The 13,362-nt window shown below is 53.8% G+C and overlaps 1 protein-coding gene across 1 annotated transcript in view; it reads right to left on the bottom strand.

The window, feature by feature from the left end:
- NAXD (NAD(P)HX dehydratase) overlaps window positions 1–13,362 on the bottom strand; it is a gene marked incomplete at its 5' end in the record, with an annotated part of 18,699 nt that extends 5,337 nt beyond the window's left edge. Inside the window, 6 exon segments of the mRNA XM_014592045.2 lie at window positions 701–805; window positions 889–939; window positions 10,244–10,352; window positions 11,096–11,184; window positions 11,942–11,987; window positions 13,218–13,362. Of these exon segments, the coding sequence (XP_014447531.1) occupies window positions 701–805; window positions 889–939; window positions 10,244–10,352; window positions 11,096–11,184; window positions 11,942–11,987; window positions 13,218–13,362 (545 nt within the window).

Below are 13,362 nucleotides of genomic sequence, written 5' to 3'. Positions count from 1 at the left end.
ACACGAGGCACGGACCCTCTCGTCCACTGGCCACCTCTTCATCACGGGCCTCAAACCCTCCCATCTACCTGGCCGCCTCTGACACAGGCCTTAGACCTTCACATCCACCTGGTCGCTCCACTGCGGGTCTTAAACCTCACATCTACCCAGCCGCTTTCTGACGTGGGTCTCAGAATGAACCACCTGGCACCATGCACAGGCTGAGCAGTGCCGGGAGACCCGGGACATGGTCTGCGACAAGTCCTCCCAGTGGCTGCTGCAGGTGCTTGTCCTCCACCCGCCAGGCCAGAGCTAAGAGACCTCAGCCCCAGCTGGCTTTCAAAGGTTTGCAAAAGAGAGACAAGTCTGACTGAGAATCTCACTCGGATCTTCAGCGTGTGCGGACTCATGGTCTCCACGTCGCTTCCTAGTCCTCACAGGCCCTATGAAGTGGATGTCATCATCACCCACAAGATAAAGTGACCTGCCGAAGGAAGGGAGGACCCCAGATCCTCGCCTGCCCCAGCCTGTCAGGCCACCCTTCACTCCCCATCAAAGACGTACACCCAAAGCTGCACCATCAGCTCTAAGAGGTGCGGTCACACCTTAGCGGGTGAGAATCGGCACCTCAGAGGCCGTGTGAAATGCTGGGCAGACTGCAGAGCCATCCCCCAGCCTTCAGGACAGCCCTGTGTCCCGCGGCAGGAGGCCACTGACTCACCACAGCTTCATAGAGTCTGCTGAACTCCATGTGGTTGGGAGTGAGAACGGCCTTCTGGTAGCCCTGGACGAGGGCCGGCTGCTGGGCAACCAGCCACAGGCCATCCTGTGCAGAGAAGGCATGCAGTCACTGGGTGCGCCTGGGGCCTGAGCTGTGTGAGAGGAGAGGAGAGGAGAGGCCGCACTCACCGCGTCGATGACTATGGGGATGTCCCTGGCCTTTGACACCTCCAAAATGTCCTGTGGGAAAAGGAGACACTGAGCAACAACCCTGCCATCACTCAGTAGGGGTCAAGAGGAAACTGAGCAGTCTGAGTGAAATGCAGCATCAGCTCAGAACAAACAGAAAACACCACCAATAAACAGCGGGAGAGACCCAGTCAGTGAACGGCCAGCGCCCACACACGCAGGAACGTTACAAATGGCAGTGGGCTCCGAGGCCAGCCCAGGAGGCCTTCCCCAAGTATTCCCGATTTCCGACAGCTCGTGACCTTCAGGACTTGGAGACAAGAAATCCAAATCCCTGCAAGTCCCCCAAATCATTAATTATTAAGTACTTGTCATAACACTTTAGTCACATGTTTTAGAATAATGAGTGGCCATAACAAGAAATACTGCCCCAGCAGGTTTTGGATCTTTTTTCTTTAATAGAATTACACCAAATCTTGGGGCCAGCAGGTGGCGTGGTGGTTAAGAGCGCTAGACTCCCACGTGGCCAACTGTAGTTCGGGTCCCAGACCTGGCAGTTTGCTTTCTCACTTTCTCTCTCTCTGCTCCTCTCTGGTCAAATTAAAATAATAAAATTAATAAAGTTCAACGAAATAATTTTTTTTTAAATTACACTAAATCTCAAAGCTTTGCTGTTGAAAAACAGTTAGAAACCCAGATCCATCAAGACACACACATGCATGTACACACTCAACACGTGGTTGCTCATCACTCAGCCCATATGTACGACCAGAGCATAGAAAGAGACCTCAGGAAGCTTGTAGGACAATGGAAGTCAAGTCTGAGCTTATTTGGGTGCAAACAGGTTCTGAAATCTATGCATAGTTCTTTCTTTTCATATGCATTTCCTATGAACTTGGTGAAAACCCCTTGTAGACTAAATTAACATGTGATCTCTACCTGGTAAAGACATTTAACAGAAAACATTAGAAGAGAAGATTAAAACAAAATAAATACTATGTAAAGACAAGTTAAAGGTTTTTTTTTTTTTTTGGGGGGGGGGGTTGCTATAGGGCACACGTGCTTGCCCAAAAGACAGAGACCAATAGAAAGACAGAAAGCGAGAAATCACCCCCTGGAGGGTGAGGGATGGCCACGCCACAATCCCTTCTCCTCCATTCTCCTCTCGGGATCTTGGGCACGCATACACACGCACCCGGCGTGTAAGCCATCGGGTCCAGGACTCAAACTGCAGTCGACTACATGGGAGTCTAGTGACGTGGCCACGTCAACTGCTGGTCCCAAGAGGAGTTAAAGTTCTGACAGATAAAGCAACATACATTCAAACTGATCCTGAGAATGAAGTCTGGAATTCCATGAAGCGTGACTCGCTCCCCACACAGCCTCAGCCTGGGTCTTGTGATGAGTGTTCTGGTTGTGGACACGGCTGGTTTTTGCTGTGACGCCGAGGACGAGGACTATGTGAACAAAGTCCCTCCAAGTGAGGGCTGGGGCATGGGTTTCACAGACGCTTGTTTCCTGTGTTAACAATGAACCTTCTCTGCTTGCCCGGCTTTTGGCTTTGCTGCTAAAGCCGATAAAGCTTTTGTCAGTTCGGGTTTCAGATCCATTTCTGGTTTCCAGCTGCAGTATTTGGCAACAATATGCCATCTTCGTCTTTTTTCCCTTTGACAATTTATTTTATTATTGTTTTTTGATTTGACCAGAGAGAGAGAAAGGGAAAGTGAGAAAACAAGCCACCAGGTCCAGGACTCAAACCAAGGCCACCCAGGTGAGTCCAGCACCTTAACTACCATGCCACAGGCTGGCCCCCTCGTATTTTTCTATTCAAGCGGTTACTTGCAGAAATATAGAAATTTTATGTCACTAATAGGAAGAGGCTGAAGAGCGCCTCGGTGCCTCATCAAATGCACTGCAGTGCTCGCAGTCGTGAGGAGGCCGCTGAAGCACCGAGGGACAGGCACACGCCCAGCCAGGACGCTGCTAGGAAGGGGGGCTGCGGCAGCCCAGACTTCTGAGGGCGGGGTGTTCTAGATACAGACAGCTCGGCAAGAAACCCGCTCGCGAACCAGAACCAGGACCTCGTGTTGCTGGGGCGAGAGGCCCCAAGCTGACCCACAGCTCCAGCTCAGCGCTGCCCTCCCGACACCCCTGCAGCTGACCTGCAGTGGCTGAACTGAGCCTGAGACCCTGGCACAAGGCACGCTGGGCCCAGGCCTGCAGACCCCTGAGGAGCACAGTGGGAGGATGGCTTTCTCCTGGCAGAGCTAGCTGCGCTCACAGCAGGCGGGTCACCAGGGGTGGTGTCGGGACAGCCATGGAGATCAGCGGGACAGAAAGGGAGCCCAGAAAGAGACCTTCAACTTGGGGGAACCAGGATACCGGGACAGGTCAGGAGGAAAGAAGACTCAGCCCACAGATGGCCCAGGACAGCGGGACGTCACGTACCAGGAAAGGAAGCCGGGCCTGCGTACGCCACAGTCAGCGCTCATGGGTCAGGCCTGAGCGTGGGCGCTCAAACAGTGCCGCTCCTGAAGGAGACACAGGACTGAACTGGGGTTAGGCAAAACCTCCTGGGTTTTGAGACAAGGGCATGAGACAGGAAAAGGAAACGAGTCCATCAGGATGAGGAGGCTGTGCCACGGACAACGCCAGAGGAAGGGAGAAACACATGCCATCAGATCCCTGCGGGACCTGGCCCCAGAACACGTACGTAAGTACACATATCCACACTCTAGAGCTCGATAGAGACACACTTTCAGACGAGGAAATGATATGAATGGAATGGCCAATAAGCATGGAGAGACTCAACATCTACAGCCCTCGAGGAAAAGGTAGCCCATAGCCACGAGGTACCTTCACCTGCCCAGGACAGCCAGCGACGGGGATGACAGGCAGTCAGTGCCAGCAGCAGGAGCCGGACCCTGCCACACCACAGGGCGTGCACAATGGCACAGGCCACAGCTACCACGCAGCGCACACCGCCCTCCTAGGCCTGCACCCGAGAGGTCGTGCCGGCACAGAATCTTGGGAACAAATGCTCACAGCAGCCCTGTTCAGTCGGCAGGAAGTGGAAAAGGACAGGTGGTGGTGCCATGGCAAAATGCAGCACTGCAGGGCTGACCCACACAGGAAGGTTCCTGGTTCAAGCTGAGGACCTCCCCGAGTCCATGGCACACATGGCCACGATCCATGGCTCGCTGAAGGCTGGGCGTAGACTGCGGCATCAATGCTTTCCTGAGAGGTGCTGTTTCTGGCCCATGGAGGAAATAGAAAATAATCCCTAGAAGGCCTAGGGCCAGCAGATGGCACATGTACAGTTCAAGTTCCAGACTTGAAGGCTTGAAAAATACACTGGGCCCGTGTGCGTGTATGCCCAAAATCCTGGGAGGAGAACAGAAGAAAAGGGACTGTGGCACGGCTATTCCCCCAGGCAGTGTTTACACTTACTCTCCTCTGTCTCCCCTTCTCTGTCTCTAGCACATAGACTAAATAGCAAAAAAGAGAGAGAGGGAGAAAGGAAACCAAGAAAAACCAAAATCCAAAAAACAAAACCCAGAAACAAGCCACTGTCCATCAAGTACGGGACAAAGCAAACGTGGTACGCCCATACAGTGGAGTACTGAACAGCCACGGAAGAGCTGAAGCACTGACGCACCACTGCACAGCGGACTGCTATAATTTCCTAACATGGAGTGATGCTGTGTGAACAACACTGGACACGTTCACACGGCTTGTCCCCAGTAGGCAAACTCATGAGAGGAAAAGCAGAGTACGAGCTGCTGGGGGGCGGGGGGAGCAGAGGGGGCAGGGAGCACAAGCTGATGCAGTCTTCCGGGGTGATGATATTCTAAACCGACTGCGTGGTGGCTGCACACTCTACAAGTCCCTGGGAACCTCTGCACCATCGCCGCACATGTTAACGCAGGTGTTGGGACAAACTACAAACTCCTGAGTGCTTGCTATAGGCTACCTCGGAGATGGCTCTAACAGGGTTGCTTCCAGGACCACAAGAGAATGAGCTCACCAGAGAATCCTGGGAAGTGCCTGCAGGCCTGGGGCTGGGCCGGGGCAGCGAGGGGCAGAGCGTACTGCACCACTGTACGGCTGCAGCTCAGGACGAGCTCAGCACGTGTGCGGGTGGCATGCTGTACTGCACAGGAGGGAACAGACACCATGCAGGGTGGGGACAAGTCTGGTGGGAAGGGCAGCCAGTGTGCGTGCTTGTGCACTCACTGGAGAGACAGAGAGAAATAGAGACAGAAAGTGAGAAATCAACCCCCGGGGGGATGGCCACGTGCTGTTTCTGGCCCATGGAGGAAATAGAAAATAATCCCTAGAAGGCCTAGGGCCAGCAGATGGCACATGTACAGTTCAAGTTCCAGACTTGAAGGCTTGAAAAATACACTGGGCCCGTGTGCGTGTATGCCCAAAATCCTGGGAGGAGAACAGAAGAAAAGGGACTGTGGCACGGCTATTCCCCCAGGCAGTGTTTACACTTACTCTCCTCTGTCTCCCCTTCTCTGTCTCTAGCACATAGACTAAATAGCAAAAAAGAGAGAGAGGGAGAAAGGAAACCAAGAAAAACCAAAATCCAAAAAACAAAACCCAGAAACAAGCCACTGTCCATCAAGTACGGGACAAAGCAAACGTGGTACGCCCATACAGTGGAGTACTGAACAGCCACGGAAGAGCTGAAGCACTGACGCACCACTGCACAGCAGACTGCTATAATTTCCTAACATGGAGTGATGCTGTGTGAACAACACTGGACACGTTCACACGGCTTGTCCCCAGTAGGCAAACTCATGAGAGGAAAAGCAGAGTACGAGCTGCTGGGGGGCGGGGGGAGCAGAGGGGGCAGGGAGCACAAGCTGATGCAGTCTTCCGGGGTGATGATATTCTAAACCGACTGCGTGGTGGCTGCACACTCTACAAGTCCCTGGGAACCTCTGCACCATCGCCGCACATGTTAACGCAGGTGTTGGGACAAACTACAAACTCCTGAGTGCTTGCTATAGGCTACCTCGGAGATGGCTCTAACAGGGTTGCTTCCAGGACCACAAGAGAATGAGCTCACCAGAGAATCCTGGGAAGTGCCTGCAGGCCTGGGGCTGGGCCGGGGCAGCGAGGGGCAGAGCGTACTGCACCACTGTACGGCTGCAGCTCAGGACGAGCTCAGCACGTGTGCGGGTGGCATGCTGTACTGCACAGGAGGGAACAGACACCATGCAGGGTGGGGACAAGTCTGGTGGGAAGGGCAGCCAGTGTGCGTGCTTGTGCACTCACTGGAGAGACAGAGAGAAATAGAGACAGAAAGTGAGAAATCAACCCCCGGGGGGATGGCCACTCCACAATCCCTTCCCCTCTATTCTCCTCTTGGGATTTTAAGCTGTTGGATCTGGAATGCGAACTGCGCTCAACAACTTGGGAGTACAACGACATAACCATTTCGCCATCTGCTGGTCCCAAAACCAACTTTTTTTATTTTACAATGAACTTAAATTCAAAGAAACCTACCAGGAGCAGAGAGTTCAAGTGGGTTTCACCCTCACTTCGCCTGAGTCCCCCGACACATCTGTGCGTTCACGCTGCTGGAATCCCAGGTCTTAGTCTGACGTTCCGGGAGCAGCAGTGGCAGCGACATGCAGGTCTCGCTCACAGCTTGACCTGGAGATGCTATGCCCAGGTGGGGTTCAGAGAACACTTGAGTGCGCAGCTTGATGCAGACCAAGGTCAGACCTGACGCCTGTGTGTCCATGACATGGCTCTGCCCACTGCCTAGGTGCTTCTATGGAGAGCGCGCCAGCCTGGACCCTGGGACTGCCAGCCCAGAGTCAACAGCACACATCAAGTTTGCAAAATATAGAACCAGAATGCTCACCAACATTCACGTGTCCAAGACAACGAAGACATCAAAGGACGAGGGCAGAGGGGGTCTGAGGATGCCTCGGACTCCTCTGTGCCATCACCAGCAAGGTCTGGGCAAGGGCTCTGAGGGGACCACTCTGGCCCCCTGCTGGCAGGAGGACCTCAGGCCCTGTTTCCAAAGACAAACCATCTAGAAAGCAGCTCATCACCAGCGGCTCTTCCATGACCTGCAGAGGCTGTGCCCCTACTGTGTGTAGCACAGCCAACACATTCTGCACCCCAGGGTGCAAAGCAGCACCCAGGGCCAAGCTGACCATGTGGCAGACACCGTCCACAGGCAGGGACTCCCAGGGACTCTTGTCCCTCAAACAAGGCCAGTGGAGGATCTATCACCCCGAAGGACTGGCACTCCCCATGCTAACTCCGTCCCTGGGAACGAGGCTCCCAGAGGCCTTCTCTGCATGAGCTGTCACCTTGAGCTGCCCCCACAGATGACTCCCGAATGCACATGCCCGCTGTCTTCCTGTGGCCTGCCAGGTCTCCACAGAGGCCCGCTTTTCTCTGTACTAGGAATGCTCATTAAAGACAAACTTTCAAATCAAAGGAGTGGGAGACACTCGGGAGAGAGGTGTCTGCAGGAACTGTCTAGTTCTACGGACAAGCAGCCAGCCTAGACCCCAGCTGCCAGGGTGAGATGCCCTCTGAGAGGCCAGCCATGAAGGGATCTCCTAGTAATTTCTAAGTCAAGATATCCTGCTAAACTGCACATGCCACGGCGACTGCTCCTCAGGGACAGTCCATGGCCTCTACTCCGAAGGAAGGGGCCAGATCAGTCCTGGAGGAGGGAGGGAGGTAAACAGACACTTAAGATTTTTTAAAATTTTACTTATTTTTAAAATAATCATTTATTTAATTTTATTTATTAGTATTTTAAAATTTGCTATAGGGCACCAGAGACAGACAGAAAGAAGAAAAGTGAGAAAGCAAGCCATCAGCTCCAGTACTCGAACCGCAGTTGGCCCTGTGAGAGTCTAGCTTCTTAACCACCACGCCACCTGCTGATCCTATTTCTTTTTTTAAAAACAGAGCATGTTCACTCACCAGAGAAAGACAGAAGGAGAGAGAGAAAGTGAGAAAGCAAGCCACCAGGTCCGAGGCTCGAACCACAATTAGCTGTGTGGGAGTCCCCTGCCTTAACCATCATGCCACCTATGGGCCCCGGTATTTATGATTTTTACAAATACTGTTTGTTTGAACAAAGCTGGTACAGACAATGTCCATTTAAAATCCATAACCCAGGCCAAAGAGCACCAATAAAATGAAAAAGAGCAGTGTTCTGTTGTATATGTGCTCTATTGTTTTTTTTTTAAGAATCATTTAACTTTATTTATTTATTTTCAACTTGACCACAGAGGGACCCAGAGAGAGAAAGTGAGAAAGGAATCCACCAAGTCCAGGACTTGAACCATGGTCGGCCATGTGGGAGTCTAGCGCCCTTAACTACCACGCCACCTGCCGGCCCTACACTGTTATAACTACTGAAAATTTTAACTTTTCTGGGATCCTCTGACAAGATTTTTCATCTAAAGCTTCCTCCTCAGTGAACCCGTCCTGGGGTTACGGACTCTCACCGTATCTGTCACCACAGCTCCGACCTCACATTCCTCTTTAGGTCCAGACCCTCAGAGTTAAAAATAGCTTCAAGTTAAAGAAAGGTCATTTTCCACAGTTCATTTCTCTGAAAAACTTCCATCTACCACCGAAGGTCACGGTCCAGGAATGAAGCCGTCACACGCTGAAATTTCAGGGCCAATTCGAAGTCACTGCGAATGCTGGCGCTGGCCGATCTTATCACCACCAGCCTGAAGACGCAGCCCTGAAAACGGCCTCGGTGCACGCGTGTTGTTTAGTGAAGGGAGCTAAGGCTTGATCGCCGAGCTTAGCACGATGAAACCAGCGGTACCGGCGACGAGCACCAGAATTCAAGTGACCAGATGTTGGAGAGACTGGAGCCAGGGTTCAACTCCACTTTGCATACCACATTACAAAAGAACTATACTTAAAAATAAAAAAGGATTGAAGGAAAAGAAAAAAAAGAAAATCGAAACTCCTGAAACCCGCCGCATTTGTTCCCGATAAACTTCAATGGCTCCTTCCTTTTCCGTTCCCAGTTCTTTCGGAGCACGGTTGTCAGCGATTCTCCTACCTTCCCAGAGAGGCCGAGAGAACTCGCTGCCAGTCCGACCGAGTCTCCGCAGGTGTCCTATCACGTTCACGCGGAATGACTCTCTGCTCTCCTGTCCAATGACTTTGCTTTAATGTATTCGTCCTTCTCATCCCCCAAGTCCCCAGTTGAGGGTTTTGCCTCTTGGTCGAACATGGTGACAGCGGCTTCACCCAGGAGTCTCAGCAAAACCTGGCTCTCATTCCCAGCACACCACCACCGCTGGACGACATCCTTAGAGCCAGGACCTCACAACATTCCGAGAACAGCCTTTCCGAAGGGGCCTCACCAGAGGAATGGAGAAGGGGCCCAGGTGCTGCAGCTTGCCCACTGCCTTTCACCTGGACTTTCATTCCATTTCATTCAGAAAGCAAAGCTGAGCAGAGCGGCCGCCAGGTAGCATGGTGGTTAAGGCAGCTGGACTCCCAGGTGGCTGACAGTGGTTCGAGTTCCGGACCTGGCAGCTTGCTTTCTTACTTTCCTTCTCTCTCTGTCTCTCTCTGGTTGACATTAAAAAAAAAAATAAAAAAAGCTGAGCAGAGGCCCTCCTCCCCTGGCCACTGCCCTTACCACCTGAGCCTTTGCCCTGGCCTCCCTCCCCACAGGTCTCAGTGCTCAGTTGCTTTCAAGCCCTCACGGCCTCCCGGAAGCTCAGTATGTACCCAAGTGACAGTGGGTGTGCCCAGGGCCACTGCTACCCTGGGTGCATGCCACAGGGCACACAGCAGTGTGAAGACAGCCAGTGCCCTGAGCATGGAAGAGAGGCGTTCAGTCTGGACTCTGCCCTCATTCTAAGACAGTTCATGACAAACTTTTTAAGTTAGTTCCTTTGGGGGACCAGCAGTTAGCATAATGGCTATGTCCCTGGACTCCCATGTAGTCGACCGCGGTTCGCGTCCCGGATCCGGTAGCTTAAAACTCACGCTGGGCACGTGTGCGTGCGTGCCCAAGATCCCGAGAGGAGAATGGAGGAGAAGGGATTGTGTTGTGCCATCCCCCTGGGGGGTGATTTCTCGCTTTCTGTCTCTGTCTCTCTCTGTCTGGCGAGTGCACGTGCCCTATAGCAAAAACCTCTACCAAAAAAAAAAAAGTTCCTCTGGATCCTGCAAACCAAGTTTCAACCAGCTGAATTACGGCATGAAAGACACACAGAACACCACACAGCGGCATGCCATTTATGCCTGGGAATGCCAGAGAAATGCCTTCGTTCTGACTTCACGGGGGAGGTAACGAGAATTACACACATCGTTAGTATCTTACCGTGACGGTTCTGAGGAGGGCGTCGTCTCTACCTAAGCCAGGCCCAACGACGAGGGCGTGCAGTCGGGGTAGCCACTTCTGCACCTCAAGAGCCGCATTAGGGCTGTCACTACATTAGGAAGAGAAGGGTAAAATGGTTCACTGACATTTTTCGTTTGCTTTTCAAAATGTTTCATTTTTGATTTACAGAAAATAGCAGAAATGGTAGAGAAGGTGCCCACATACTCTTCACTCAGCCCCCGATGTGGGCGCTCTACACACTCACGTCCCGGCCGTCATGCCGAGAAGCTACCACGGGGCGGTGCCACTGCACTACAGATGTTTCTGGACCTCCCAGCTCGCGGTTCTCTCCCTGTTCCAGGGTCCAACCCGGCCCTCACTGCACGGAGGCACCATTCCCTCGGTCCCCTCCAGACACCCGCTGCAGCTGCCTAGGTCTCAGAAGCTCACATACCTTAGACTAAGCCATGACGGCCCATTTCAAAATGACCTTTGCCCTCTAAATTAGCAGTTTCCATCGCGCGCAAGCAGCACTGTTCAAAAAGTTCGTGGAAACTACATTCTAAAAGAACTACACACAGATTTCACATTTTCTGCACCAAAAGCGCCTCATCCCGTAAGTCCATTTTCCCACTGTTTTGAAGTCTGGTCTCCCCAACAAGAGTGCTTCCCCACAGCTCGTCCCGGTCTCTCAGACCACAGGTTAATGGGCTCCTCGCAGCTATCTCCCTTCTGGCAGCGCCCAGACTCTAAGCCCAGCGGGCGGGCGCATGGGAGCTGCCCCAGCGTCAGCACTAAAGCGCTCGGAGGCGGGCAGAGCTGCCATGGCAGGGACGCGGTGGGCAGACTCACAGCACTGGGTGGACGATCAGCTCCGGGCTGTAGGACTTGATCACAAGCGCAGCCTCCCTGGCACAGAAGACATGGGACAAGTCTGCACCCTGAGGAGCAGGCACGAGTCGTCAGAGCGGGCCCTCGGCAGGCAGGACGCAGAGGCACCACTGCTCAGGGGCTCTGCTCCAGACACACTGGCACCGCCACAGCGAACCACAGCTCCACAGCTCAGGTAACTGTACAGGAAAATACCTGGGAAGGGAGTGAGGTGCCACCACCTGGGGCGGCCCCCAGCCACACGCCTCCTAGCCCGCCCGCCCACCCAGGTACCCCAGGGGCTGCAAGGCCCAGAGCAGCCGGGGCACACTGAACGGTCGTCCGTGGGGACATGGCCGCACTCACAGGGAGCTGCGTGTTTCTAAGGCACCAACTGCTCATGCTAGGACTGTAAGAGGATCGTTTGGTGAAGTACAACATGAATAAAACTAATTTTAAAAAACAAACAATTTTCAATTCAAGTTATTTTTGTCACCATGCTGGAAGTCAGTAGACTTAAAGGAGTACCTATTACCTAACACTACTCTAAGATGCTATTTAGATGTCTTTTCTTTTTAAAGAATTATTTATTTTTTTTATCATTTTTTAATTCACCAGAGAGACAGAGAAAGAGGGAAAGTGACAAAGCAAGCTGGCAGGTCCAGGATTTGAACTGTGGTCAGCCAGGTGGGAGTCGAACGCCTTAACCACCACACCACCTGTTGGCCCACTATTTAGATTTCTGTTAGAACACAGTGCTTTAGGCACTGTTACCTTATCCAGTTCTTCCCCAGGAGAACCCCATAAAGAAGGTCTAAGGAAACATACCACTTTGAGAGCCGAGATTGCTGCAAAATACGGGGCTCCAGTGTACCTGCAGAGAAGGACACTCCTGAGCACCAGGCGAGCACCCCGCCAGTAAGTAATCCAAACCAGACAGACTAGAGAGCGGGCGAGCAGGACGTGCAGACGGGAAGCAGCCTGCACGCACTCACCCTAGGAGGCGCCGGTGTGCGCTCACACACAGCTCAGAACTGGACCAGCCCGCCTGTTCCCCGAGTCCCTCCTCCACCTCGGGACAGCCCATGGCTGCAGTCAGTGAGCCGGGGAAGATGGCCCGCAGGCATCTGTCCCAGGGAAGGTGGAGGCCACCACCAGCTCAGAGCAGTCGGGAGTGGGCAGGGTCGCTGAGTGGGAGCCGGGCAGCTGGACAGTCAGCTGAGGCTAGTCGGGCCTCTGGGGATGCACACGAGAGCACACCCGCCCGCCCGCACCCGTGGCGCTGCCCTCTGCCCTGGGCACCAGATGAGCACATCAAACAGTGAAACGTCTTACCGAGGTCAGTACAACTTGGGACAAAGACTGAGCACGCAGAACCAAAGTCAGTCACCCACCACACCACACGCCTTTGGCAAAGCAGGGCCGCCAGCAAGAATCACAGAGCAGGCAGCACGCGCTCACCCGCAGCATAAGGACGGGCCTCGCCAGCCAAGGGGACACGTGGCACGTGCCGACACCCACAGGGCAAGCACAGGGAGTGCCCAGGTGGAAACTGCTGCCCTCCACCACCCCAACACCCTGACCCAACAAAGCCAGGCGCACACGCGGGAGTGGAACACCAGGGTGTAGAGGGAGGGTGACCCGAGCAGATGGGCTGGCCACGCCGAGCCCGCAGGCAGGACTGAGTTCCGACCGCAGTCCAGAGGAACTGCGGGAACCTGGAAACAGAAGTCAGGTGTAAAGATGAAGCTGAAGAATGTTAAAGCTGGGCGGAAGGAAGGAGACAGAACCGCTGGAGAGCAAGGCCCGAGAGCAACAGGTTTCTAGGGAGGCGTCTACGCGAGACAGCTGCACGCGGAGCAGGCCTGGAGAACGCCGTGCCCACGTCCCCGCCACAGCAAACCGAGCGCCGTCACGACCAGGCAGCACGTCCACCTGGGCCCTGGGGTTCGCTCCTGTGTAGCCAAACGGCTGATCGGGGAGGAAGGCTGTGCCCTGTCAGACTAGGTTTGGAAACGGCTACCACGGACGTACAGGTGGACGGCAGGGACAGCAGGAGGCAGAGACTGACTTCGGAGAGCAACACGGGGCACCCGCCACTTACTCCTGGCAGCCTCCAACCACGCCTATCCTTCCATCTTGCCCCTTGTGCTTCGTGGCCGTTAGCGGAGGGATGACGCTCCTCACCAGCTGAAAGGTGTCCTCCATGTCCTGCACCGAATGTGCCTGACGCCACGAAAACGCTCTTC

This window comes from Tupaia chinensis, unplaced genomic scaffold, assembly GCF_000334495.1.
Source record: "Tupaia chinensis unplaced genomic scaffold, TupChi_1.0 Scaffold000644_1, whole genome shotgun sequence".
NCBI lineage: Eukaryota > Metazoa > Chordata > Mammalia > Scandentia > Tupaiidae > Tupaia > Tupaia belangeri.
This window is presented reverse-complemented; position numbering and strand designations above follow the sequence as displayed.